This window comes from Setaria viridis, chromosome 5, assembly GCF_005286985.2.
Source record: "Setaria viridis chromosome 5, Setaria_viridis_v4.0, whole genome shotgun sequence".
NCBI classification, from domain to species: domain Eukaryota; kingdom Viridiplantae; phylum Streptophyta; class Magnoliopsida; order Poales; family Poaceae; genus Setaria; species Setaria viridis.
Window position 1 is genome coordinate 24771723 of NC_048267.2, and position 27499 is coordinate 24799221.

The 27499-nt window shown below is 43.6% G+C and overlaps 1 protein-coding gene across 1 annotated transcript; it reads right to left on the reverse strand.

The window, feature by feature from the left end:
* Nucleotides 1-332: 332 nt before the first annotated feature.
* LOC117856801 (polygalacturonase At1g48100) lies at nucleotides 333-2967 on the reverse strand. Its single transcript, XM_034739198.2, has 7 exons — nucleotides 2310-2967; nucleotides 1918-2220; nucleotides 1749-1790; nucleotides 1434-1641; nucleotides 1265-1346; nucleotides 987-1095; nucleotides 333-886 (listed from the first exon to the last, which is right to left on the reverse strand). The coding sequence occupies exons 1-7, from the start codon at nucleotides 2457-2459 to the stop codon at nucleotides 482-484; spliced, it is 1299 nt and encodes a 432-aa protein (XP_034595089.1). The 5' UTR covers nucleotides 2460-2967; the 3' UTR covers nucleotides 333-481.
* Between the last annotated feature and the right edge of the window lie 24532 nt (nucleotides 2968-27499).

Consider the following 27499-nt stretch of genomic DNA (forward strand, 5'->3'; position numbering starts at 1 on the left):
GTAGGTACATTACATTGTAACTTGTACATGTGAAAAATAGTACTCCCTCCGGCTTAAATTATACGTCGTTTTGGCTTTTTTAGATTCGTTGTTATGCATTTAGATATATCTTATGTCTAGAAATGTCTAGATGCATAATAATATCTATACATCTAGAAAAGTCAAAACGGTCTATAATTTGGAACTTAGCTGTCTGGTTATTACTCCATTTCTTTTTCATACTTCCTATTCTTTGACATGTAATTAGGTGGAGAGTCTACCTTGTGGGATATAAAGTTAGCATTTTTTTTTGCGAATCATAAAGTTAGTATTAGTGGATGCATATTTGAAGGTACTTCACATGATGCTCAAAAGCTAGTATGTCGTTGAAGACCATACTGGGCAAAGCAACCTTGTTCTTCCATTTTGATATGCAGAGAGCATAGAGTATAATGCCTCTCCGTTTTTTTCCCCCAATTAGAAACCATCCAAGTTACAGGACTCAGCATGTGTAGTTAAAAGGCTGGGTCAGTGGCATCGCGTATCCGTTGCTCCTCTGCAAGCACCCGACGCCGAGCGGCTCCATCGTCCCCCGCGCCTCGCCGTAGGAGTTCCAGCACAGCGGCGCCACGGTGCCGGGCGCGCCCGCCGCCGGCGACAGGCGCACGTCCACCATGGTGACGCCGGTGCACGGCCGGGCGTCGCTGCACGCCAGGCGCGCCGGCTGGAACGAGTAGGTCCCGACGACGCGCCGGTACGCCACGCCGGCGATGGCCACGGCGCCGGTCCGGTTGGCGCACCGCGCGCCGCCCCGGTCGCAGTAGAACTGGTCGATGGCGATCGGCGTGGCCACGTTCGCCACCCTGACGTTGGAGAAGGTGATGTTCCGCACCGAGCCCACGCCCCCCTGAGGAAGGACAAGGCGACCATGTCATTGCTCATGCTTGCTGGTGACCCATGGCGTGGCATGAAGAGACCTCTACGATTTTGTAGATGCCGACCCTTACCTGCCATGTTTTGATCCTGACGGCGTACAGAGCGTTCTGCACATTGATGTTCTCTGCAACTACATCAGAGACACATGCCAGACTGTTGTCCTTCCCGAGTCCTCCCACACTACAGCAACAGCATTCCAAGAAAGATGGGGATGATAAAACAAACGTTAGGCCATGTTCAGAACAGAATGTGTTTTCTTGAATTCTCCACGAACTGAACTGCTTTCCACGAAATTCGTACTGCAGTTCCAAACATTATCTCTGACACTGGTTATTGCTTGCTCACACACCTGATTCCGTGGCCTGGATTGCAGACGACATTCTTCATGTGAACATTTGAGCACCCGGTCTGTATCGACACGCAGTCATCGCCTGCAAAATTAAAATGCTGCGCAGATCAGGCTTTCATTCTGGGCCATATCTGGGCTAGGAGTTCGCAAGATCAGGTCATGCATTTACCGCAGCCGATGCTGGAGCTCCTGATCTCGACGTCTCTGGTGTTCTGAAGATGGATGCCGTCGGTGTTGAGGCTGTCCCCGGGGGAAGAGATGGTGACGTTCTTCACCTTGATGCTTCCGGAGCTGTCGAACTTGAGGTGGCACTGTGGGCTGTTGCTGATCCTGATGTTGCGCACGGTGACATTGAAGCTGCTGTAAAACCTTACAAGCTGGAGGAAAAAAGGGACAAATTTTGAGTGTGATCCTACGATCCAGATCATGCTGTTAGCAAAATGCTTAATTATATGCAGCTGGCTCGTTTTTTTCATAATCATACCGTAGGCTTGGCTCCTGATGAATGCCAGTGCCCAGTAGATCTCTGCATCACAAGACATAGAAGATACACACGATTAGTCATCATCTTGGTGCTGATCATCATGCATGGTCTGAAGTCTGAACTCTGAAAGTAATGTTTTTTTTTTCAATTTTCATGGTGTAACTATGACCTGAGGAGCGTTAGCTGGTGATGAGTTCTGCAGCGAAGTGATGCTCTGGCCGTCGACCGTGCCAGCTCCCTGGATGGTGAAGCCGTTGAGCCACTTGAAGTTGAGCCACTGGAGAGGCCTCCTGGGCTTGGGCCAGGAGTCCATGTCCGGCGGCGCCAGCACGGTGCCGTCCACCTGGAGCGTGAGCCGTGCGCTGCAGGGGCCCTGGAGCGTGACCGGCGAGACGAGGAACCGGTGCCCGGACGGCAGCAGCACGGTGGCCCGCGGGACCCGGCATGCCGCTTGCCAAGCTGCTACAAGCGCCTGAATGGAGCAGCAAGGAATTGAAGGCAAACTTCATAACCCAACTTCACGCAAAACACAAGCTGCCGGACTTGGTAAAATACTTGTACCTCGGCGTCGTCGGTGACCCCGTCCGCCGCCGCTCCGAACGACAGGACGCTGAGCGTCGTCGACCTCGCCGCGGCCACCGCCGGCGCCGGCAGCGCCAGGCACAGGAGCGCGGCGGCCAGGAACGCAACCGAGACGACGGAGCTCCACATCTCGGCACACTACTGTACTGATCGAGCTTATAGCTGCTTGAAGCAAATTGAGTTGCGAAGCGTATGGCAGATACATATACTGTAACCGCCGGATCGAGTTTGGCAGCATGCATGCATGGCTGATGGACAAATTAAAATCGCGGCGAAGAGAAAAAGCTGGAGGAGGCTTGCTTTTGCGTTCGCGCGCGTGGGATAGGTTTTGGCAAATTAAATGGTAGGCGCCATACTCTCATCCAGCTTTTCCATTTGTGGAATTAGCGGCGTGCGGTGTCCATCGGCAATGGGTCTCATGTGTGAGCATCTGCTAGCTAGATGACGATGACACGTTTTTTTTTCACTCTCTTTATTATTAGTACTAATAGTAAAGCAAATTGCCGCACATCATCTCCCAACGGGGAAAAAAATTAGGAAAAGAACATGACGACTGTCCAGCGGCCTTAACCCAACTAGCAGAGTTCGGATCCAGCCATGTGCTCGGCTGGTCTGGGACTAAAATCTGAGCCTAGAACTGTACACGCTATACGAGCCGACTCAATGTTCGCATCAAATTGTTAAAGAAAAATATTAAACGGACAAGGTGTCTCTTTTTTGGTGGTTCTCTTAATGAATGAAAACGTTAGCAAATCATAAAGCAAAAAATTAATTTGCTATTGCCTATTGGCAGGGGTATCAGTGATTGTGGTATCTAAGCTGTATATCCACAGCCTGACAGAAAAAACCCTTGTCAAATCCTTTCTTTTTGGTCGGCAAACCCTTCACCCTTGACATAGCTTGCTCTGTTTCAAACATTTTAACATTCACCTAAGTGAGATCTTTACGGTTACTAATCTGACGTTAAGATCTAGCCACACCGTCCCGCGGGGTCACATAGGCCAGTGAATTCTTTCTAAGAGCATGTGGATCGGTAAATATAGGCCAGTGAATCAGGGCGTGTGCAAGCGGGTGAGATTCAAAGTTGAGTACCGTCTACTTCTAAGGCGGGATAAAGTTGGACGCAATTTGCTTTAATATTCGTAAAACTATTTGAAATAATTCGAACAAATTAAAAATGTTGCCACAACATTTGAGTGATACCTTTTTTACCCTCACTTAAATGCAAACACATGCAGTGTTAGAGTTTGGGACAAGAATTAGAGAGGCCAACACTAGAATTTACATGGTTAAGAAAGTTTGGGGGTGGCCATTTTGAAGCTCCATTAGCTAAATTTTAACATTCTATATAATTGCATAAATCCAGGAAGGTCATGGCCTACTATTGCCACAATGAAGATCCGTCTCTGAACACACGGTCTGAGAAGGGGTGTGTGTTTCTAAATTCTAAGGTTTTTACGTAGACCCAATGATTTTAAAAAGTGACTTACACTTATTAATATAACTTCATGAACGCTGATAGAAGTGAGTAAAGAATAATCTCGTCCATCCATGTATAGTTGGGGAGTTTTGGTCGGTAGTCAAACCTTGCCACGCGGCCACGCCTATAGTTTATCGAATTGGACCAATTAGAAAGTAGCAGCTGTATCGTTATAGCCACAGCTATAGAATTATTTTTACTAGCTTGGTCCTATGCGTCAATTGTTGGGACTGATGCCAACATCGTGGGGTGTATTAGTCGTTGGATCAGTAGGTACAGATCTCATCACAGATTAGTATCATAACAATAAAAGATACATAAAATTATAGAAAATGGATTTCACCTTTACGTAGCGGAGAGCGGTGCGGTTATCCATTCCACAGGTAGAATGAATTTATAGTAAGTCCTAACCCTGTACAAATCAAAGCAAGCCTATATACTTATGAATGGTACTCAACAAATCCTAGCGTTGAAATTATATTATATGCAGGGGTGATCAAGGAAAGGTATGAGGTTTGGTTTTAATAACAAACCTATTTTATGCAAGGTGAGGTGAATTTTGAAAAAGAAGAGGAAGAAAGTATGTTGTTTTTAAGTTGTTGGCCCTGGAGGACGAATCTTACTTCCCCTGCCAGTTCCTAAGTTTTGAAGAGCACCAGAGACCATCGAGGTTGCCGGCTTCCGCTTAATCCATATTAATCTCTTTTAGGGCCTCGACCCCATCTTACCATACTCAAGTTATGATTGCTAATCAACAGGAGCTTTGACTATGTGGGCTCGTGACCGAGAGCCTCGGCTATCTAGATAGATTTGACTCTGCACAGAGGTGTACACTTTACCCATACGTTCGATCAGCCCATACCTCAGCTTCAAGCGGTACTAACCTACGAGACCCGTACCCACCAGCGTCTATCTCTAGACAACATTCCCTAGCTCCATCCACAGGTACGGCTAGAGTCTAAATAGGGACCATACTACATCCATATTTGGACACTATCCCGGGAAACAGATGCATCATAATGTGACATACAATGCCACCAGGGTCCTCTGGACCTCAACCTATGACCCATGCTGAAGGTCCTGCTCTAGTCTACCTATTGCCCACCGTGGCCCCTTGGGATAGTTTACTAGGTTTAGCTGGTGGGGTGTGAATCAAGGCCTCACATTAATAGCCATTCCCGAAGGCTGTACCTTTTTTTGGCAAATATGGTTGCCCGTTTCACTAGAAAGACTTTCTCGCGAGCCGGTTCTTACATGACCGAAGTAAGCATTGGGACAGAATCCTCCAACGAGGCTGCCCCCTTACTCCCATGTCTTGTCCTTAGGGGTTTTCTAACTTTTTAGTTGGTTCATTTTATTAAACTCACATCTTCTAGGGGTTTCCATAAAAACATAATGCTTGTGATATTCCTAAGGAATTCTATTTCTAAATGACACTCGATCATCGATCTTGTCGTGACCGGGGTTATTAGTGGGATTTCTGGCTAGAAATGGCTTCAAGTCAAGGTAAGAAAGAAAACAGATGTGGGTTCCTATATGTTTTTAAAGAGATGCAAGTCAAATTATTATCTTGGTAAATTTTAATATCTATGTAAACATAGGATAAAAATATGAACAAAAGGGTGGGTGCTAAGACTTGCCTTCATTGAAAATCCCTAGCGCGTTTCCTAGGTTGACCAGGGTCTTGGCTTCTCACTTTCTGGATTCTTAGCTTCTTGTCAGAGCCTAGTTGGCTAACTTGTCTACTCGTCTTCTAGACGACCGGAACTTCTTCGGGATCCTTGGCTTCCAGCCGGATCTTGGTCACGTCCTCGGCTCCAACAAGTATGCAATCATACAAGTAATTTAACAATCAATTTCTAGCAATCAATATATGACTAATGGAAATGGAAAAAGAATGGATAATGGATATTTTGGGAATTATCGAATTTCTAAAGGAGAATCCCTAGATAAAAGATCAATGGTTTCTTAATTATTTAGAAATAAGTTTCTAAATAATTAATGGATAGAATTGTTGAGTTTCTAAGAGAATTGGGAATGGATTTTTAAAAGAATTTCTAAGAAATTTACTAATGGATTTCCTAGGGTTCTGGACGGGTAGCATAATGGCTAGGTTTTGTTGATATCTAGGGTTTTGATTGCGTAGCATTTCGGCTAGGATTTGGATGATATTTGGGATTTTGGTTGGGCATTATAACGGCTCCGTTTGGTTGATATATGAGGTTTGGGTTGGGCAGCATAACGGTTGGGTTTTGGAATAGATTTTTGGTGTTGGGTGGTGTGAACGGAATTTAAGGCTAAGAAACTTGCATTGTGAGCTCAGCTTTATCCCGAGGCCTTGCCCTTCAATGAGTGGAGCTCTGACATGTTCCCTTGGGCTTGGGTAATGCTAGATCTAAAGACTTGAGAGCTTGCGTGATGGGCATCACTTCAACCTGACCTGGTGCTAGGGGATAGCTACTCAGCAATTGGTGGAGCCGAGCAAGATCAAGTGGAAGCCAGAGATCTTGCACGATGAACTCACTTCAACCACTAGGGTGGAGCTCGGACAAGATCGAGCGGATGAAGGTCTGAGCTTGCTCGACAGACTCACCTCATCCACTGAGGTGGAGCCTGGGCAAGGTAACCAAAGATGGGCATGGAAATAGGTTTAGATAGCCCTAAGATATTTTTAGGAATTTTCCTAGGGTTTTTGGAAGTGAAATAAATGAAAAGGGAATTTTTGGTGTACACTAAATGGGGTTTTTCTATTATGTGTGGAATGGATGATTTGGAAAAGGGTCTATATGGGAGGAACTATGGAAAATGAATACATGGATGGGCTTAGAATATTTTATAGTATTTTTGGAGATTTTTGGGAATTTTTTGGAATATAGGAAGGGCTCTAAGTGAAAGATGGTGTACACGTACTGGGTGCACCAAGCATTTTTAAGCTAGCTAACAGAAGGGGGTGAGGTGCCCGATGTACTGTTCCGTGCACCGGGGTGGCTTGGGTGAGTGGTTTTGGTGCGCCTGGTTTTGGAATGAGGGGAGGGGGTGGGTGGGGAGGGTCGTGGTTAACGGAGGGGTCTGATGGCGTTGGATAGCTAGGCCCACGCGTTAGGTTTATGTAGAGAGGAGGGTGACGATGGAGGGGATGGCGGCAGACGGCGCAGCCGGGTCAAGCCAGCACAGGGCGGCGCTGCCGTGCGGCCATGCCCACCACCGTGTGGGGCGTCGGAGACACACCGGAACGACGTTCCCAATGCTGTCAGCCCCTGTAAAGGCACTGGGAGGGAGAGGAGCGCACGGGGAGTGCGGCTAGGGGGTCGTGGAGGGGAAGAAGGGTGGGGAGAGGCGCGGCCACTGGGGGACAGTGAAGGACTGGAAAGGCAACCAAAGGGGTGTGTGTGAATGGGAGCCAATTCAAATTTTCTCCAAGAATTTCGGCTAAACTCCCCCAATCCTCTCTTCTAGCAAAATCAAGTTCACTTAGCTATGCATGAGCTAATGGACCTAGGAATGATGCTACGAACCCAATTTGAGAATAGCGGAAGCAAGAAAGAGTCCAAATGAGTACCAGAAGAAGGACTTTGAAAAACAACACCTCTGTGCGGAAAAATCCGGCCAAACCTTCGTAAAATTTTGGATTTTCGGAGATTTCCGGAGAAACCTTCGGAAACTTCCAGAGGTCCGGAATTACTTCCAGAATATTCCGGAATCCCAGATTTCAGCCTTCGTGAGAGAAGAAAAATCCAAAAATTGACCAAATGACCTCCAAAAATCACGAAATTTGAACCATAGCCTCACAACAATATTCCAAAGGTGTTCCCAAAGTTTCAAGTTGAAAAGCTCACGAATTGGTCACAAGATTCCATGAATTTGGAGAAGGGCACAAGAAGGGAATTTTTGGGAAATCTCAAAAATGCAAGGTGCTCGTGCATGGAGTTGCTAGGGGATCATCCTAGATGTTCTTGCACATGTCCTAGCACCAATTTTCCACAAGAAAAACACCCCAAAATGCTGCAATCGTGAGATAAAAAAATTCACCCAAAAATGCTCCGAAAATAGAGAAAAAGATAAATTTCAGATCTTGAGAAGGAGAAGCGATTAAGCACGAAATTGATTCTTGGATTACTCCACCATGTCCGGTTACAAGCCACTCCTAAGCACAATCCAAGTTAGGATGGCAAAAAGATCAAAACAAAGATTCCTGCTTTCTCCCTCTCTCCATCTACCAAAGGCTCTCACAAAACAAATGAGAAAATCCCCACCAAATCAACCAAAGGGATGGCTGCCCCAAACACCCCTCCTACACATATATAGGCATTTGGGAAATGTCCAAAATACCCTTACATTAAGCACACAACCCAAATACCCCCAAGAGGTAAAGTCATCCAACTTTTTCTTCGTTCATCGGGCGGACCCGGCACCTTCACGACTTTGCTTCGCCTTGAAGCAAGCTTTGCGATGGTGCCACGCGTCCTCCGACTCGATGCTATCCAGCCGCACCAAACTCGCCCCCGGTTTTGAGGCCCAAACCGGGAAACCTGCCTGCATGGTGGTTTTAAGGCCCAAACCACCAAACCGTCTGCACACCCACCTGGTGTGACTCACCCCCGATTTTGAGGTCAAACCGGTCAAACCCTCTGCACACCCTCCTGGCGTGACTCACCCCCGATTTTGAGATCAAACTGGTCAAACCCTATTGCACGCCCCGCAAGGCGTGACTCACCGATATCGACGCGTGCCCGGCCTCCGCCAAGCCTTCAACGCCTCCAAGTATTTTGCTCCCAGCTCCCGGGCTGCCAACTGGACTCGCCTCTGTCCCGCTTGACTTGACTGATGTCGTTTGCATCCCGTCCGTGTACTCTTGCACTTCTATGCACCATGTGGATCACCCATGACTCTGCCCAGACTCCTCGGGTCCCTTGGTCCAAGCCTACTCGTGTCCACCCTTCACAGCCATAATACATCAGCATGAACCTTTTGCTTGAGCTTCACCTCATGCCGTCGACCACCATGTCGTATCCTACACATGCATATCACAAGCTAAGAGACACAACACACAAGATACATTTTATACAAACATCGCAACACAACTCACACCTCTGGTTAGTCGTTAGCATAATCAAGTGCATATATGGAATATGGACTCAACTGGTAAAACCTCAAATCATCTAGTCAATCACTCATCACAAATAGACCAAGGCACTTCTCAACTTGGTCTCTCAGACAGTGGTGCAGCCCACCTCTTCCACCCTAGGTCAGCTGTGAGTGCTCCGGGGAGGCCTTGGCTCCCTTTTATAGGAAAGGAAGATGTCCGGAGAGGGGCTAGAGCTTGCTTGGCGGAGAAGGAGGGGAGGAGGAGAGGGGGGAAGCACGACCGATGAGGGGGGGGGGGGAGGAGATGGTTGGTTTTGCACGGTGAGGGGGTGATGAGAACGGTGGCAGGCGGTGTGGGTAGTAGGGTGGGGTAAGGTGGTTTGGTTGCAGGGGAGCTAGGTGGTTTTCGTGGAGGGGCAGAAGGAGCAGTAGTGAGGGGGCATGCTCTGCCGCGCCATTAATTGTGGTGGTGGCAAGGATAAGGATGGGAATGAGGTGGTAGAGAGGATAGGGAGGAAAGGGGGGATGGATTCCTTGGGAGCCAAGGCGGCGAGAGGGGATCCTCCGCATCGGTGCAGCAGTGCTGGGTGAGGTGGCGCATGGCGGCACGGATGGGATGCCGGCGACGGCGGCGGCGTTAACCGTGGGTGAGAGGGAACGGCCTCATGGGCTAGTGATGAGAACATCACCTGCTCGGATACAACCACATTGGCAAATTTTGATTCAAAGGTGAAAAAATACTTTATCAAGATTATATTTGATACATTTGATGAATTGATGCTGCACCATGATGTGTGTTCATTATCATTTTTAGAAATACATACGTGGATAAAAAGAGTGTTAAACACACATGGAAGGTATGAAAGACAAAAGAAGTTGATTGGGGGCCAATTCCTAGTATTCCCAACGTCCTCCACTAGGCCACCACTTCACTTTTAGCCCAAGGAAAGAAAGAGATTAAATCCAACACGTTTTGGGGCTGGATTCGGACTGCAGCACTGCACCAACTTGCAACGGCCGCAACGACCTCATGTGGACTCTATTTTGGGCGTTGAAGTACTCTTTGGAATCCTAATAAAGTCAATTTTCATATGGATCTAGACTCATATCGATATATTTCTTGAGGTGACTGCAATGATTAAATTACTAATGAGAGGTTATTCATCAAAGGTGCTGCGTCACCTTATTTTGGCTCGATGGGCCTTGTATCAACTCGGGTCCAATAAGGACATGTCCTAGGGTTGGATCACGACACCAGGACCCCCCTGGTTGTCCTCCTAGGTATTAATAAGGATTAGAGCCATCGCAAATAGATTGGGTTTTGTTTTGTCGAAAGTTTAGCCATTGCTACTTCCTTGTAGACGCGTGTGTTGAGTAGACCATCCGTTCTACTCAATTCAGAGCCCCAACTTTGTGATTTTAGATTAGTTTTTATCTCCATATTTACAATTGAGTTGCTTTTTCTACTTGTTCTTGCATGTTCCTCAGTTGCTTGTAGGAATTACCCTAGTGGTTTGGTTGATTGTGCTCCATAAGATCGCAACGATCATTGGAGGTGGTGTATCGGTTGCTAAGGTGCAGCATCCTTGGATGGTTGTAGTCGGGCCGTGAATGTCATCTCCATCCCCAAATTGAGTTATCCCCGTTCTCTCATTGAAAGATCGGGAATCAACCCTAGCGGGTTCATATCAGTTGGTAATCAGAGTAGGGTTGATCGGTGAGAGACTTCTAGTTCTTTGCTTTTTTTAATCTCCTATAGTCCAGAAAAGACAAAAAAATAGTAGATTAGTTTCTCTTAATCCCAAAAACCCTTTGAGCTTGATACTATTACTGCTTAGTTGGACTTATTGAATTAACGGTTGCATCGTCGTGTCAAGTTGCTGGTCTTAGCGTCTAGTCGTTTAGAGTTTTGAGTTCTAGTCACGTTTGTATCACTATCGTAGATTTGAGTTTATTTGTTTCTCTCCACAAATCAGAGTGGATTTCTAAATTCCTTTGTTTTGTTTACCACCATTACCCTAACCACATCCTTGGAGGTTTCATCCACATCCATACTTCCATCTACAAAAAGGAAATCCAACAAGTTCAAAATAGAATTGGATTCGGAGTCCTATTTTTTTCCTGAAAAGAAAAGAACCATATTTCCTTTGTCAGGTATCTGAATAGGGAGTTTAAATACAATCTAGAAACCTTAACTTGTGCTCTATCCAATGGATCCGACCTTGGTCCCAAATTCATTCTGAGCACTTCGCAATCGCCCTGGAGATTTGCACATGTGCTGGTTTTGCAAAACAGCCACTTGTTTGACTTTTCTACTGAATCACCCTTCCCAAGGAGACATTTAATTGCTGTAAGTAGCTTGTTATCTCTTGTTGCAAAATTTCAGCTTTGTGCTACTTGAAAGAAAAAAAATAGAAAAGAAAGATAGACAGAAAGAAAAGAAAGAAAGAAAAGAAAGAAAAGAAAGAAAAAAAGGAAGAAAGAAAAGAAAGAGAAAGAAGAAGAGAAGGGTTTTTCTTTTGTTGTTATTCATCTCCTTGTGATCCTTCTTTGCTGCACCTCAGTGACTTAGTTTGTATCCAGGCTCGCGTCTCTAGCACATACTAGCCTAGGACCAGCACAATAACGTTGTTAAGTGTTTGTTCAATTTGCTTGCAACTAACGTGGTTCTAGTATTTCCTTGCTTTAGCCCAAGTACAGCTCCACATATTTGACTACAGCTTGATAGGGGTTGTTGCTTCGGCACCAATATACTTTTTCTTCAACGGTTGCAGACTTGTTGGTTGCCGTCACCTCCTATTTGGCTTGGTAAGAACATGTAAGAACTTGAATGGACAAGTTTGAATGAAAATAATAATCTTCCACCACCTATTTTCTTTAGTTGGTAGGCAACTTCTTGTGAATTTTTCTGCTTTCCGCTAACAATGGCAGGCCTGACAACACACGTGGGAGCTGAGAGCCCTCACCTTGGGTGTTCACAACCTCGACAATATATGGGAGCATACCCACTGGAGGTACATGGTGATGTTCTAACTGAGGTCAGTAATACTCTACCTTCTTTTGAGGGAAATTTTGACCCTCGTGCATACATTAATTGGGAGCTTAAGGTAGATGCTGAATTTGATAATTATGACTTGTCTAAACATCAAATCATTTTAGCTGATGCAAGAGCTTTAACGAAATACGCTTTGAGTAAATGGAAACATATTTGTAGGCACAACAAAGTTCCACCAACTTGGAAAGATTTTAAAATGCTTTTTCGAGATGAATATATTCCCTCATATTATATTGATCATTTGCTTAGCAAACTGGACAAACTAAAAAGGGATAGTAAGACTGTGAAAGAATACTACCATGATTTTAAGATTTGTATGATGTTTGGTGGATTAGATGAACGCGTGGAAGATGTTATGAGTAGGTTCATGAGAGGGCTCAATTCTGAAGTTCGAACCTCGTTGATTAGCAAATCATACAGACATATTTGTCAATTGTTTTGTCTTGCTCTCAATGCTGAAAAGTAGATTCTATTATCTATGAATACTTGCAAGAATGATGACGGGTCCGTAGACCCGGGGTCCCCAACGGGACTGCCTTCCCACGACACTTAGCCCAACGAAGAGCACAACCACAATGTACACCTGGGTCGGCCCGTCTACGCGTTGCCAGGTCGAGGCCTCGATTCGGCCATTGGCCGATTCCTCCGACCAGGAAGCCTAGTCGGCACCCCGACCATAAGGAGCTGGTCGGGGGTGGGGCCACGGTCCGACCCCGGCTGGGCTCTTCCGACTGGGTTCTTCGATTGAGTTCTCCCGACTGAGTTCTCCCGATCGGGTCCTCCCGACTGGGGATGTGTCGTACCGCCTCTACCACTCCCCCCGATCGACTTGGTCAGGGCCAACTGGGACGACTGACCGGGGACGCCTGCCCGATGTGGGCCCATGGAGCAGGTGGGACGGATAACGAGGAAGCGCTAGGGTTAGCCGTTCGTACGTAGAGCCGTACCGCGCCATGCCCTGCGCACGCCTTGCACAGTGCCACCGTAAACCTACTCGCTACGACGGAGCGGCTTGACGAGGAGAACAGGGACCGAGGACAGAGGCCATATCGCACCAGATAACGTGGGCCTCGACAAGACTAGGCAGCGCCCGTACACTCACTCTCTTATCCCCTCCGACTTGTAAGGCCGTTTCCATGTACTATAAAAGGGGATGGACCCTCCACTTATACACACTCGAACACTCTCAGACACAGACTCTAGGACACACCCACATACGCACTTCTTACGCTTTCGCATTCTCACACACTTAGCGCACGTCTGAGCTCCTACCACTCTCTTCCATTGAGATGAGAACAAGGCCAGGGCTCAGGCACCCCCTCTCATACTCCTCTCATTTGTACCCCCACTGTAAACTTTGAGCACCTGGGCTCAGGAATAAAGTCGACCGACTGACCCGAATTGGACGTAGGGCACATTGCCCGAACCAGTATACATCCTGTGTCATTGTGTCTATGGTTATCGCTCCTACCTAGTCATTTTGGACGACTTCTCGCATTTTTGTTGGATGTTTCCTCTAGTTCACAAGTCTGAAGTTGCCTCACACCTCACTAACTTCTGCGCCTATGCTCATACGCAGTTTAATCTTCCCGTTCGAAGCGTCCAAGTTGACAATGGGACCGAGTTTGTTAATAAGACTCTCACATCTTTTTTGACTTCTTGGGGTATCCACTTGCGCCTCTCGTGTCCCTATACTTCTCCCCAAAATGGGAAAGTCGAGCATGTCCTACGCACCCTCAATAACTTGACTCGCACCGTGCTCATTCACGCCTCCATGGCCACCCCATACAGGGCCGAGGCGCTCGCCACTGCCACCTATCTTCTGAACCGGCACCCTTGCTCTGCCGTTCAGAATGACATTCCCTACTGCCTCCTCTATTTCTAGCCTCCCGAGTACTCTCACTTACATGTATTCAGTTGTCTTTGTTACCCTAACCTCTCAGCCACGACACACCACAAGCTTGCTCCTCGTTCCACAGCCTGTGTCTTCCTCGGTTATCCCTCCTCTCACAAGGGGTACTGCTGCCTTGACTTGTTCACTTGTCGAATCATCATCTCTCATCACCATGTTGTCTTCGACAAGTCCGTTTTCCCCTTCTCCTCCCAACCCACTCACCCATCGCTACTCGACTTCCTCTTGTCCAGCCCCTCCGATGCTCTTGCTCCCACCTCGGTCGCCCCGTCCTCGAATGTCGAGCAACCGTAGCCCTCACCCGTTGTTTTGCCGGAACTCACTAACGACGACCTTGCCATCTTGGTCCGTGGACCGACTGTGTACCCCACTCCATCTACGAGCGGGACGCCACTCTCTCCTTCACCGGCGAGCGCCTTGCTCTAAGGCAATGACGCCTGAAGAAATCAACAAAGACATGATAGAGCTTGACATACTATAAGCAGCAGAAAACCTTGATAAGTATCAACAAGAAACAAGAAAGTGGAGGGATAAAAAAGTAGTCCAAAAAGAAATCAAGGTGGGAGACCTGGTTATCAAAAAGAGAAAAAACTTGGAGAACCTCGGGAAATTGCAAGAAAGTTGGGAAGGGCCATATGTTGTCACTCGAAGCAACAGGTCAGGATCCTTTTACCTCGCATACCAGCTTGGAGCAGAGTTGCCACACTCATGGAATGTGGACAACTTACGCAAATATTACCCTTAGTCGTCACACTTATCAAAGCCTTCAACTTGTGAATCTATAAACAATGTCGAGGGCACCAAATTTACTTTGTTATATTTACTTTTCCACAAACGGATTGTACTCTTTTCCTTGCTAGGGGGGCTCCACACTGGAGGCAACGTTTTTAATGAGCTGGATTCATGTAAACCCTTTACTTTCTAATGAAATACAATTCCCCCTATGTCTTGCGATTGTCAAGCCTCAAAGAGGCTATTAACTTGCGTTTCTACGCAAGATCTATAGTAAAGTAACAACAAGTTGCGGAACCTCGCATTTCTGTGTGATGAAAACTTGCGTTTCTGCGCAAGATCCACAGTAAAAGCAACAATAAGTTTCAAAACCTCGCATTTCTGTGCGATGAAAGCTTGCATTTCGGTGCAAGATCCACAGTAAAGCAACAAAAAGTTGTGTAGCCTCGTTTATTTGTATATGACAAAAACTTGCGTTTCTGCGCAAGTATAAATCAAGAACAACAAGTTGAAACATTCGAACCTCACACTCTCACACGATGAAAAATTTCTATCTAACGACGCAGACCAAGGGTTTTTATAAAAAATCTACCTAACCTTAATGATTCATAAGCTTTACGGTCGAAGCAACCAAGAGTTGCAAGTTCGACCCAACTTTACGTTAGATTTTTAAGTCAACAAAACTCGAGAACAAGGTTTTGTCGACTTATCTCCAAAATATCCGAAAACTCAAAATTGTAACCTCACCTCTAATCAGAAAGGCACCAACCAACATCTCTCACGCAAAGGAATAAAGGAGGGGGGGAGGGTGACGTTTTTTTAACAAAAAAGCTCTTCATCCCTTTGCGTGAAAAATACACTAAGATAACAAGACAAATAACTTTTACTACAAATAAGCATTGTCAATATTTAGATACCTAAGCAAAACCCTCGCACAAAGGAATAGGGGGGGGGTGACTTTTTTCAAATAAGAAAAACAATGCTCATTCCTTTATGTTACGAGTTTTGTTACAAATCCGAAAAGAGATTTGATCGCGCAACAAAAATCTCGAGCATGAAACCTCACGGTCTTGAGAGCCAAGGAACTCGAAGCCTCAGAAAACAAGCCAGGCAACAAAGCACAGAACCAACCTCGAAGCAAAAGGATTCGTAAAGGATAGCGTATGAATCAAAAACAAGATGACAAGCACAAATAGTTAATAACATTAAGACAACTAAGGTTAAACAGCCATCATTTACACCAAAAGTTCACAACCAACAAATATTACAGACATCAAATGTTTCATGATCCTAAACTTCTAGCAATCAAATGTTTCATTTCCAGCCTCGAGCGTTATGCCTCGTGTTGCCCAAAGCCCCCAGCTTCACCTTCGTTCATCAAGCCCTCTCTCTTAGCCTGTCCAAAGAAGAACCAGTTAGAAAACAACTAGGAAAAATGCAAGATCAAGACAAGAAAAATAAGAACTCAAACCTTTGCAAGTCATTCTTGGGCAACTAGCCTCGCATGATCACGCCCAGAAGCTGCTCAGAGTTGTTTTAAGAAATTTTTCTTCACAATTCTAATATTTTTGGATATTTCTTGCTTGTCAAGCTTCGAGGATAAGGGAAACTAATAACTATGTGCTCCAAACTTTAGAAAGCTAGAACAGCCCTCATTCTCCAGCAACTTGAGCATGCCCTCAAAGCAAAAAGAGGCAGCATAGTCGCTAACTCCAGTTATAACCCCGGGCAAATACTCGAACTCCTGGTCCATCCAATCGAACATTTCCTTTGCACCCTTATCGATGGGGAAAGGAAGAGGCTCAACGCCAAACTCTGCTAAAGTCGCTTTATATCCATGTAAATCTGTGTAAATCTGCTCTTCAACACTTGTTCCGCTTCATCAATAAAAACTTCCTAGTTCTTGAGGCTCTTGCCAAGCGCATGAATAACTGTGTCTTTTTCGTCACAAGCTTTCTCTTTTTCAGCACAGGCTTTCTTCAAAGACGAGATAGTTGTTGAGTCCTTCTCAATGGTACTTCGCAGCTTTTCCAAAATGCCAAGATTATCTTGTGAATTTTTCTCTAAGTCTCCACCCTCTGAACGAGGTCGCTGCATGTTTCCACTAGCAAATCCTTATTCTTTTTCAAATCAGCATTGACTTCGGAAAGCGAAGTCTTGAGATCATTTAAAGCACTATTTTCCATTTTTAGCCTCACAACTATAGCCTTGAGTTCTAGAAACTTATTGCTGCGGTTAAGTTTGTCTTTCTCCCTCTCCTGAAGCCTCTCAATAGCTACCTTGCCAGCAATTACAGCCTGAAAAGGAGAAACAACGAAAAGCAAATAAAAAAGAGAAACAACGAAAAGTAAATAAAAAACTGAGAAAAAGGTGCAAATTGATAAAACCACCAAAACCTCGTTAGTTGCAAAAATAATACCTTATATCCGTGGGTAGCTGCTATCCTGGCCAAGTGATCGGGATCAAAACACCGCAAAGACTTCTCATACTCTGTCAAAACGAAGAACATTATATAAGCAAAGCAAGAAAACAAAGAACAAACAAGGCAAGAAACAATCAAAATACTAACTCTCAGGATCAAATGCGCTGCCTCGAGCATCATCTTCAACAGATAGCTTAGACGTTGTAGGGACCTAAGGAACTTTATCTTTTTCTTCTTTTTTTTATGCCCTCCTCAAGAACCTCATCTTTATCGGCCTCAGCCTTCCCCAAAGCTGCCTTTGCTATCTCATCTATAGCACGGAGTGAGTCCTTAGAACCCCACAATAGTGGTGGATTGTAAGGGTCATCATCCTTACTTGACCCGGGCACATGAATAGACAACAATTTTTCTTTGATTTCGGTGCCAAAATTCTGGTTGTAGCCAGCAACAGTCGGAGGCAAAGTCGAAACCTCGGGTAAAGGGTCTACTCTGAGAAGAAACGAGGGCTCGCTATACACCTCTCCAGCTGTGCCAGCAGTATTTTGCAATTTCATCAAAAACTTAACAGAGGCACCGCTGGAATCAACAAGGCCTAACTTAGGCAAGAATTTGACAATATTTTTACCTGGCTCAGTAGGCACCGGATCAGGCTTGTCCATCTTGGCAGAAGTAGTAGCCTCAAGGTGTACCTCTTTTAGAGGACACTTTGCTTTAGCTTTAGGGTGCTGAGACGAGGCCAAGGATAAGTCCTCGTCCAAAAATCCTTCATTGTCCTCTTCATCTACAACACTGACAGTTCTAGCCCCAGTCTTTTTGCTGGCTTTCTTCAAGTTCAGCCCAGCAAGAGCTCCGGCAGTCCCGAGCTCTGGCTTCGTAGATTCTGGCCTAGCCTCGGGATTGTGCATTGCAGGAACAAAACTCTTGACAACCCCGGGCTTTCTGCAAAAAATGCTTAGCTGTTGATCAACAAAGGAGCCTTGACCGAGCAAACTTTTCTTTTTAAGAGCTTCAAGGTTAGAGTCTTGGACTTCTTGCCGACCTCGATCACAGGCATGGAGGCTAAGTCCTTAGCTTTCTTCTTTTTCCCTTCACCACCATTCCCATCGATCTCAACGGAGCCAGTCATGCCAACCTTGCACATCCGCTTGGAGGGCTTGCGAGGCTTAGCATGAGGATCGACCTCGATACCCATCTCTGAAAGAACACAGTTCACTCGGAGATCGTGCATAACAAACTTGCGAGCATACAAGAATTCGCTCTCATGACAGGGTCCAATAATATCCATGGCCCGCCTTTCAACCTTGTCCACAAAAATGCCTACGTTAACCCCCTCCGGCAAACTCAATCCAAATATAGGATAAGGGACTGGCCTAGGATACCACGGTATAGACTTCATCACGATTTCATTTGGTGCCCATCCACTAGAAAGGGGCCAAATGTCTTCCACCAAAAATTCCTCAACTAAATCTTGCCCAGCAATTGATGAGGAGGCAAGGACAAAAGCATCTTCGCATTCTCGAAAAGCTTTTGACCTTATAAATGAAGGAGCAGTTGTAACGTTCAAAGGAGACATCAAGGTAAAAAATGGATAAAACGGCTGGCCATAGCCAGAAGTCTCAGACATATCCATCATAATATAAAACCGATAGCTAAGCCACTCGTCGTCCCACCTATTCTTTTGTGCTGAAGAAACTCAACCCTGGAAATTTTCCTGCTTTCATTCTTCCTTCGGGTCATGAACGTGCAACAGCCAAATTGCATTTCAAAAATGCTCTCTTCATCATCAAACTCGACCCTTTTCTTCTGTACATGAAGCTCAAACAACCCGCAAATCCATCAACATCGATCATACCTCCAAAAGTACGGTGAACCCAGTAAAATTTGGAAAGTGCCACGAAGAAGTTAGGGGTAAGCTGGTGAAGCTTGGCATTGTATCTCTCCAAGATCAGAGGCAATGTTTTGTCACAGGGAAACCGCATGCCAATGGTAAAGATGTCCCTAAATACCACAACCTTGCCAATTTTTGGTTTCGGCACAAGCTCATCACTAGGAGACCTATCAACACCCTCGGGAAAGTATCCCTTGCTGACACAGAAGTCAATAGTGTTCTGCGAAGCCAAGGATCGCCCGAAGCGCAGAGTTGGAGGGAAATCATCCTTGCCAGCCATTTGCTCTGATGGGTCAGCCTCTACGTTTGTAAGATCCTCCCCACTTTCAGTATCGGAAGAAACCAAAATTTCACCAGCCTCGCAAGACTCTTGTCCCTCAGCAGCGTCGTCACGCAACCTCGTTTGTTCCACTTGTTCTTCGGAAGACATCAACCTCGCTATTTGCATAATCCGAGCTAGCTAAAAAGAAAAAAGTAGAAAATAAAAATAAAAAATAAAACAAGAGGTAAGCAAGAATGAAAAATATAGATAAGATCAATACCTTCAAAGCTTTGAAGATCAAGGAAAACAACAGAGGAAGAACGAATCTTAAAGCACTAAGCAGGCAGTGCGCAAAGTAACAGCAAAATGCAAGGGTAGTCCTAAGCAACTTGCACCCCCCGCCTTTTATAGGCGTGCTAATGGGCGTGAACGGGCGTCTCAAACCTTGAACCGAAGCTGAAGGATCAACCAATCAAAAGTCAACATGTAAGGCGCAAAAAGTAACCATTGGCTCATCTCTCCTCCAACGGTCAAGGGTAACGTTTTTTGGTAGAGCGATCCTTTGTTGAGGGTTCAGCCTGCCGGAGTCGACGCTCGCCCACAAGGGGCTACTGTTGGGGATCGCCGAAAAACTACACAACCTCGAGCGCTTTCTGTAGGTAAAAACAACTTAACCTCATAAGTTCCAAGCCCAAAAACAAAACTCGTTAACCTTGCTAGTTCTGGATTGACAAACTAAACTCACCTAACCTCGCATCTTCTTTGCTACTTTGAGATTTCGATGCTAACAGCTATTGGCTGATAACTAAGCTACAATTGAACTTACCCTCGAGTGTTCGAAGCTAGTCTTGAACACCAGGCTTTCAACCCTGCTTTTTACTCAGGATCGGAACTAGACTAGGTGCCATGAGGTTGAGCATCTCTCTTAGACCAAGGATAAAGGCACGAGGTTAAAGGTTTCGTTCAATGCGGGGGTGATGATACGAAGCTGATTGATGTAGAGAAGAAGTCTTGAGGTCAAGAAGATGAAGGCATGAGAAGCGTGACTACATGAAGGCATGAGAAGCGTGACTACATGAGGGCGTGAGAAGCGTGACTACGTAGGAGAATTCAATTTGTACACGTTACCCCAATGACCTTTATGTACGGCATATTCTAGGAATGTAGTAGGTGAGAAAGGACATTTCTGGGATGTAAAGTGGCTCACAGGTCACTATAAAAGGGGAGCCCTACCCCGTTGTAAAGGGAGACTCATTGTTTTTTGAGAACTTACAAGTGTTTTTGCTTTCCTACACATCTGTTGGTGTCAAATCCCTTTGAGACCAACACACCTCTTTCCTCTCACCAAAAAAGGAAAAGAAACTCTAAATTTTCCTTTCCTTCTATGATAGATGGCACAAGGTGAAGATTGGGATAACTGGGACAATTGGGTTGATGAAGAAGGATGGACCCACAGACATTATATCTACAAGATTGGATTTACAAAAATCTTATGGGAAACCATACAAAGCCTAGGGTATACACCTTATCCTGAGTATAATGGAAAGGAATCCCAGAAAAATGGAATAAGTAGGTGTGATATGTAGCTAAGAATTCACGGTACCCAAGCTCAACCCAAATGGGCCCCTTGGGTAGAACAAGTAGAGGGGACTGAATACTCCGATTCCCTACAAGCCGTAGCATTACAAGCTTTAGTAAAAATGAGCACCAAATGTATCCAAGAATTAGAAGGGACCCCAGACAAATATTTCCTTATCCAGGATCCAACCCACCCTACCTGGTTAAAGAGAATGGAGTACCTAGAGTATCCCCAAAACTCCATCTTAGCCGCTATCATCCAATACAACACTACTCTATATAACCTCTATAAACAAAAAGAAATGGATTTCTAGATGAGCCGAAGGAAGCCAAGGAAGCCAAGCATAGAGAGAGAAGCCTTAGGTGTAGATTGATGCGCACTAAAGACCAAGCAGCACAATCCGAGTGTCACGCAGATGAAACAACCATGAGAGAAATGACGACTACTATAGACAACCTCCATGCCACCGTGAACGACCTCAACCAATCCTTGCAGCAAATATATGAAGAAAATAAAGCCCTTTCTGCAGCTTTAGAACAAGCACAACCACAAGCACACACCAACCAAGTATATGCTGACCAAGCACATGCCATAGTGGCAGAAGATCACCAAGAAAACCCACTACTCCCCGAATTCCAAATATATATTGATAGTGAATCGGGAGAAGAAGAGGAAGAAGAAGAAGAAGAATTTACAGAGGAAGAAGTTTCTGGATTGGATTCCACCACACCCATCCCCTCAGCCTATACCCCAAAGCCCGCAGAATCCACTACAGAAAACCCAATCAATAGGACACCTGATGATGACATAACCTCTAAACTACAAACCCTTGAGAAATCCTACCTAGTGATTGGAACCCGTGAGTGACTCTTAGAAATCTTTAATCGATATTGACTCACGGAGGAAGAGCTGAACCAAGCCCAGCTGTAACATCAAGGTCGCCCCTAGGATGAGAATGTAGCCTAAATAATAGAGTACGTGTGAGTATGTAAAAAGGGATAAATAAGGGCAAGGTGCCCAGAGTATATTCTGTAGAAGGAATATATTTTGTAAAATAACTTTTGAAGAATAAAAGTTATTTGGTATTCTGTTGCGGTTCTAATAAAATAGAATGAGTAAAAATATGCGGGAAACATCATAAAGGATTCCCTACCATCCTGAAACAATGTCTCGAAGATCTTGGTTTTGATCCACACCACACTCTATATTATGGTAGCATGTATGGACTTAACTAGGAAAAGGGCACCACCATGCTTACCCTAACCGTACCCGCAGCCCCTAAGAATCCAGAACACCGACCCACTTAAGTAATTGTAGTTGAAAACTCACTTTTCCTAGCCACTCAATCCGCATCCTGAAAAATGCTATGCTTGCTCCACGCAGAAAATCTAGAAAGATTCGCCCACTCCTCATACCGCCTACTACCCAGCTCCTTCCAAGGCCCTAGGGACAAATACCAAGTAGCAGAGGAGATGGAAGAAGCCTCAGAAAACGAGAAAGATCCCTACCTTAGAATTATGTGACAATATGTCTTAGCCCAACATAAATACATCTTAGAATTAGAGGGTGAAAAAGGAGGGTATCACATGGAGCTAGAAACTAGCAGCAAAATTTTGAAAGAACTTAGGGAGGACATAAGAAAATTGGAACTTAAACAAACTGTGTAAAGGGGACAAGCCAACACTTATGAGAAAATATTAGAACAACAGAATAAGAGAGCACGAAAATACCTAGAAGAGAGAAACACCCTCGTAAGGAAACTTAGGAAGCCCAAAAGGAGTGTGCAAACTAGCAAGCCATATTTTATGAGAAAATAGAAGGGCTCCAGGAACAATTAGATGCCCAAATGGAAGGAAGTAGTAATAGAACCCAATACTAGAAAACCGAGCCCTAAGGCATAAGCTAGCAAGACAACAAGGCCATATGGCTGACACCTAGGTCCACCTCATCACCCTCACAAAGAAAATAATTTACCTTTATGATAAAATAGAACGAATCAAGAGAGGATGGTAGGAGTCTAATGATAAGAGAATACAAGAGTTAGAGCAACTCAATAGTAGGCTACCCCCAAAGCTTTGGAGGAAAATTTTACCAGGAACCTTTAAATTCTGGAGCTGACCCTAAACTTAGGAGCATGCGATAAGGACACCCATCCTACCCCGCCCCTCACCCATGAAGCAGAAACCGCAGCTCACATAGCCATCTGAATCTTCTCCGAGCGCAAAACCCCTGTTGAGAAGGAACATATTGTGCACACCATATACAAAGATCCTGAGGAGGATGAAAACATGGACGAGATGGAGGAAGTACAGGCAATAGTGGAAACATAAATTCTCCCTCCATACTAGAAGCATATGTATACAGGTGTAAATAGTATACGATATAACTAGAATTATTGTGTAGGATAAGTTCTTTTGTTTCTTGTAATATAGTTTGTATGGTAGTTTGCTTGTAAATTAGAAATTGGAAGTTGTCTAAAGTGTAGATATACTTCCAATATGTAAGGTGTGTGATTTAATGCACATATAAGGAATAAATCTCCACGAGCCTCTTCTTTCTATACTATATACTCTTGAAATTCCATAACCCTAATAGCTACAAATAATAGGAACAAAATAATAAAGTTAAAAGTAAACTTTAGTGAACAAAGTTACAACTTCAATCCCATAGGATAAGAACATAAATCAGAAGGGAACTTCCCTTAAAAGAGAAACGATAAAACATATCATCATACCAACCCCTCAAAATAAAAGACACCTTAGGCAAGATAATATCCTACAAAAAGAAACACAGAAAATGCAACCCAAAATAAGGATATCAAGAAAAATATAATAATAATAATAATAATAATAATAATAATAATAATAATAATAATAAACTATAAAATAATAGGATCCAAACACGAATAGGAAAAACCTACATGCACCAAATATACCCAAACTATATAGAAGTCTTGAAGTAAATTAACAAGTAAAACAAGGAAAATGGGACCTAGAATTAGAAACTAGAAACTTAATTATAAGGAACCCCAAGAACTATATTAAGCAAAATACCATGAATTAAGAATGAATTTAATGATTAAAGAGAGGCAAGCAAGTTTCTTGATAAAAATATAGTTTAAACCCACCAAGAAAAGGACCAATTTAGCCATTAAAAAGACTTCCAAATAAGGGAAACATAACTAGCACTACATATTAAAAGAGAAATCACACCCCTAGACACTTAAGAAGAATCACCACACAAAATTCTCAACAAGAAGTAGTCACCCAAGTTCACCACCATAGATAAGCCTACCTCTCCAAACTAACCCAAAGGAGAAACGGTAAATTTAGATAAAGGAAACCCCGAATAACCAAAATATTCTAAGAGATTTGCCCTAAGAAAGCCTTAAGGTTTTATCCTTTCACCCCGACCGGGAATAATGAAAGGTAAGTTAGAAATCCTTAAGTGGGGTAGTAACCCAAATACAATAGAAACACCAGATCCCAAGAACTTAAGGATTAAAACAAAATAGGAAAAAGATATTCACCCACTAAACACCTAGGATCATCAAAATATACTTTAACTCTGAAAATAGTAAGAAATAAATATGGAAAGTTTGGGTACATCCCCATACTAAAGATAAGGGATAGAATCCGCGAAAGACTATAAATAAATAACCTCCTTATAAGCATAAAGAAAGATAAAAAAGAATGAGACGGGTTGAAAGAAAACCTTTCATAACAGAAAACTCCAAAAGAAATCTTAAAGTACAATAAGACCATAAAAGACTAAATTAGAGGTATAAAACACCTTAAGTGGGGTAGCACCCCATATATAGAAAAAAGGGGGAAAGAATAAACACAAAAAACATAAATTAACATAGTAAGCCCGGGAAGGAATATCCAAGAAATACAATAAGGTCATAAGAATAGAAAACCCCAATATAAGGAAGAACTTTTAAAGATAAGGTCAAAAACAAAGATTACCTAACAATAACAACTAAAAAATAATCCATCTGGGTAAGAAGTCAGTGAAGAAACTTGAGGAACTTAAGGATAAAAAATATATATAGAACTAAGGTGACCAAACTCTACCCTCAAGACTAAGCAAATAAACAACATAGTATCACCCTCAAGGACCCAGGGCAAGATAAAACCCAGGAGACCCAAAATACATAAAGGCTAAGGAAAACATGAAACAAAAAAAAAGAGAGACGGAAAGTTCAACACACTAACAAAGGTAGCCACCTATAACCCTTAAAATAAAAAGGGAAATAAAAAATAAATCAAACCAAAGACACATAGGGGCAAAGAAAAGAAAAGTAAATAGGAAAAATTAAGAAAACCTAGAAGTTATGAAATAAATCATAAAGATTCGAAGAAATGAATAGCACCCATACCCTTCCTTTTTAACCCTTGAACCTCGAGGATGAGATTCCCTTAAGTGGTTTAGATCTGTAACATCCCGAAATTTGACATATTTAAAAATGAGGACCTTTTAAAACTTTTCTGAAACAACTTGAGAATTAACCTTCTTTCCTTCTTAGTATTCCAAATTCTTTCATATATATTCATATTTATGCATAAACATCACAAGAATGTGCATTTGTGTCTCGCCCGGTTTTAAGGACAAAACCGAACACACCCTTTATGCATGCTCAGGATCAATTTTCATGCATAAAGTGACATCATCAGTGAATATCACAACATATATCATTACAAAGTGTTAATATTACAAAATGACTAGAGGGTCTAAATAGAAAATTACAGATTGTTATACTAATCACAGCGGAGGGCTCCATCTTCCACAGGAACATCGACCGGGGGCACGCCAACCTAGACACCAGAATCTTCAAGGTCCTCATGATCCTTCTTCTTCTTCTTGCACTGTATCTACCCTACTTAAGACTGTAGCAAGCGTAAGTGGACTTATTATGCCACTTAGCAAGTGGGAGGAAAAGATATGACATGAAGGCTTGAACAAGGAGAGGCTTTATTTGATGGACTGCGAAGCTCATATTTTAATTGGTCAAGTTTTAATTAAACCATTCAAGGCACAAGTCACCCACCTATCCTGATCCTAAGGTTAAAACATCTTGCAACTATAATTAGCTCCCAAACCACAGTTACCACCACGGTGGTCCACCCAAACCACCAACTAACCATGTGAGGGTCTAGGCCGCCCTTGACCGTGAGCACGACTATTACAATAGTTTTTTTAACACCTGCAAAGGTTGTACAACTTTACCCATGAGTCGTGAATCCCGTCACGCTGAGGCGGCCAGACCTCTTACACACTTCCTAGGTATGTTGGCATGGGTTCACTACGAGGCCTTTACATAGGTTCACCAATGGCGCATTAACCTAACTCCGGGTTTAGGTACCCATCCTCGTGCCACAGACTATTGGGGGTCAAGCCACCCTCACTGGAACCAGCAGCTTAATGCAGGCTGCTGGATTTCCTAATTTACCCTACTTCATTGGCCAAGACCTTTGCCCATCCTATCCTTGTGGTTGTACTATAAGTTCGGGTGGTCGCTCCATAGACCGGTCCTTGTAAAACTAGCTCAGGCAAGGCCAACAACAAACAATCACAAGCCACCATTCAAACCACTTGCCTAAGTCGCCTAGGGTTTCATGTTTCTAACCATAACCCATATTAACATGTTTCATATATCATTAGTCAAATTAAGATTATAAACCAACCCATGTTGAGCAAGCTAAGCATAAACTACCCACAAAAAGGTAGCCTCTAGGGGCTTCAAGGAATGATCAAACAAATCTTGTAAACAGCCTATATAGAATTCCCATCAAATTAGACTTCTAATGCAAGCAAAAGTAAATAACATGTGACAATTATGTGATAATAATCAACTGGTTGTAAAAGTATGATCAAGGAGCACTTGCCTTAAAATAGATTCAAGGTTCCCACTTGCTTCGATCCTCAATGCAAACAATTCAACTGAAACAACAATTAAGGCAACTAAGAACAATACATCAAGCAGTAAAATAGTTTTAGAAAAGCGTGTTACTATCTAACACTAACTAACTACGAACGCAAGAGCACAAGGATTGACTGAAATGGAGCTACGGTCGCAAAGGCACAACTATCAGGAGATTTACATTACAAGGAAAAGACAAGAACTATATGCTTTGTTTATTTTATTTAAGAAAGATAAATGTAAGGGGTATTTCAAAGAAATGCCCTATATTGGAATTAATTAAATTTAAATTTGAATCTAAAAACACGAGTTAAACCTAGTCATAATTTATTTGTAAAGGCTGCAAATAATTTATACCATTTAACCATTTACTTTCAGAAAAGAAACACTATTTGAGAGCAGCTACTCGAATTATACCACGTATCGTGTTGAGCTAAACATATTATAAATAAAACATATTTATGTTCAAATTAATCAAGTTAACTTTTATTAAGGAAAAGATGAAGGTTAAACCTATATTTGATTTTATTCAAATAAACATTGAATTGCCCATTAATCAAATTAAATTAAGTTTAATTTTAGAAATAAGTAACATGATGAATGTCGCTGCTAACACATAGAACTCATCGAGACGAACCTAATGCAACTTGAACGAACTTAAAGGGGCTAAGACGAAGAGATGGCGAGGGTTTAAAGGTGTAGGGGTGTTTACGAGATTATCTATCGACGCTAGGGGCTAGCTGGGGGTTTCCGCAAGACACTTTAAACAGTAACGGCGAATAGGTTAAAGGCGGGGGATAGACCTGCAAAATAGCCGGCTGGACTGGGTCT

Coding starts and splice junctions, on each gene's coding strand:
- LOC117856801 (XM_034739198.2), bottom strand. CDS start 2,459: ATGTGGAGCTCCGTCGTCTCGGTTGCGTTCCTGGCCGCCGCGCTCCTG. Junction 1,642..1,748: donor CATCAGGAGCCAAGCCTACG/GTATGATTATGA, acceptor TTTTTCCTCCAG/CTTGTAAGGTTTTACAGCAG. Junction 887..986: donor TCAGGATCAAAACATGGCAG/GTAAGGGTCGGC, acceptor GTCCTTCCTCAG/GGGGGCGTGGGCTCGGTGCG.